This window comes from Rhinopithecus bieti, unplaced genomic scaffold (assembly GCF_001698545.2).
Source record: "Rhinopithecus bieti isolate Rb0 unplaced genomic scaffold, ASM169854v2 scaffold_11641, whole genome shotgun sequence".
Taxonomy (NCBI): domain Eukaryota; kingdom Metazoa; phylum Chordata; class Mammalia; order Primates; family Cercopithecidae; genus Rhinopithecus; species Rhinopithecus bieti.
The window spans coordinates 1-2115 of NW_016884878.1; the positions used below are offsets into that span (position 1 = coordinate 1).

General features: G+C 56.5%; 1 protein-coding gene across 1 annotated transcript; it reads right to left on the reverse strand.

Annotated features, from left to right (window-relative positions):
* Positions 1-63: 63 nt before the first annotated feature.
* Positions 64-2084, reverse strand: LOC108525821 (ral-GDS-related protein-like; the record flags this gene model as incomplete). Its single annotated transcript, XM_017866637.1, has 5 exons — positions 1861-2084; positions 1686-1759; positions 1131-1205; positions 523-546; positions 64-185 (listed from the first exon to the last, which is right to left on the reverse strand). Coding segments are annotated over exons 2-5 (245 nt in total), but the record flags the coding sequence as incomplete, so codon positions are not given.
* Positions 2085-2115: the final 31 nt, after the last annotated feature.

The following is a 2115-nucleotide window of genomic DNA, read 5'->3' on the forward strand; positions in this document are numbered from 1 at the left end:
TTAAAAAAAAAAAAAGAAATGGAGAGCCTTCTCCCACCCTCTGCCCATCACCTAGGCCCTCACCTCTCCTTGTCACTGAGCTGCTCCATTCTTGGGAAATAGGTGACAAATTTCTCAAGAGGCCGAAGCCTGTAATTCATGGCAGCCACTTGGAGCAGCTGCATTTCCTGCAGAACTCGGACCTCCTAGAGACAGAGGAGAGGATGCTGACAGGGCCTGGGTGGAAGATGCTGAGAGCACCTTTGGTAGGCAGGGAAAAGGGGCTGATCCCTGGGGCAGTTTTCTGAGGGGCCCCAGCCTGTTCTCAGAGTTGGATATAAAAGCCCCTCCTGCAGGAACTGGTCTTTGATTCCATTCCATTTCCTGCTTTCTCCACTGGGATAGGTCTCCTCCTCCTGTGTGTGTCAAACCCTCCCAGTAAACCTAAGATGTAGAGGATGGAGCCAGGGAGTGTCCTGTCCAGGGTGAACTGTGACGTCCACATCCCCACCCTCATCCAACGTGAGTGCCCCAGCTGCTTACCTTCCTCCTCTTGTTGGTGTTGCCCTGGAAGGCAGACAGAGTCCATCAGAAAGGTCCCTGGCCCACAACTAGCCCCACCCCACCCCTTCCCATGCTGCATTACTGCCAGGGCCACCAGAGTCAGGGGATTTGCACATGACAGGACTTGGATCTGCCCCAGGCTCCTGGCTCTAGAGCAGGGGCATAGGAGCTGAGGCTCAGGGACTTTCTGCCCCAGCCCTCTGTGATAACAGACAGGGAAACTGAGTTCTCTCATAGAAAGAAAGCACTCAGTGACTGTGGAACTGCCTGCCCTTGGAGAGGCTCAATTTCACTGGCCTGTTACGGGACTACCCTAGAGAAAGGCTAAGTCCAGCTCAGCCCACACCTCAGCAGCTTTGCAGTCAGGCGGCTCTGCAGCTTCACCACTCAGGAATAGGGACTGGTGGCTGCTGTGGAGCCTCTATCAGTCAGAGGTAATGAGATGGGCCTGACACCCCACCCACAGGAGCAGCTGTGAGGCTCTCAGGAGAGGAGGTTTGCCAAGGGCTGAGATCTAAGGGCTCCGTCCAGGACCCTCTCCTCCCTCAGGATCCTGGTTCCCAACAGCCTGCCCCAGGCTCACTCACATCCAGATCGTCTGGGATGGCCATATCCAATCTGTGTAACTCAGTCAGAAAATCCTCCAGGAAGGGGACCACTCCCTGTGCCAAGGAGGAGTGGGAGGGGGGAGGAGTAGTGATGATGAGTATTGGCCCTCAGGTACCTGCCCAAGGTCCTGTCTCATGAAGTCCCACCAGCCCCTGTCTCCCGGAACTCCCCTCTTCAGGTCTCCCTGTTGGAGCAGCCAAAGACCCTCCACTGCCTTTCCCAGTTCTCTGCCTCCTCTATCCCACCTGACCCCAAGTCTAGCAAGCACTCCTAGTTACCTCTATGGTGGGATTTTAACAATTCACAAGGGCATGTGGTCCCAGCCTTACCCTTCCCCACATCCACTCTGAGTCCAGCTTTCCCAGACCCTTGCTCTGGTCTCTCAAATGGAGGTTTTCCAGGCCCAGTGTCCACAGGAGAACAGGACTGGAGAGTAAGTCCTTGCGGTCTTCACATGGAGGCCTCCAGCTGGCAGGGAAGGGAGCCCTGTCCTCTGATCCCCTGCGGCCTCTCCACGCCAAAGGCTCACTCACCTTCTTCTGCCTCCGCAGCCTCATCTGGGCTCTCTGGGGTTCCTCTCCTGGGTGGCCACCTTAAAGCTCCCCGCCTGCCAGGTGCCAGTGACGGAGACAGTGAGGCTCTCCTCTCTCCCCCCAGTTACGCCCCAGCCACCCCACACTTGGATCCCCAGGGACTGGCGTGAGTCACCTGGCACCGTGCTCATACCACCGGCCAGCTCCACGCTCCCTGTGTGTGTCACCCACTCATGCAGCCGGGCCTCCCTGAGACTGTTTCCTCTTCTGTAAAGAGCCACGGAAACCACAGCTACCTCACAGGGCCTCCTGAGCACTGTTTCCTATAGCTGTTGCCATTGTTCCCCCCTCATCCCTCTGAGGAAGAACCAGGCATGAGCACCAGCAAATTATTTTCTTTTCTTGAACCTCATTTCCATCCTGTGAGGGC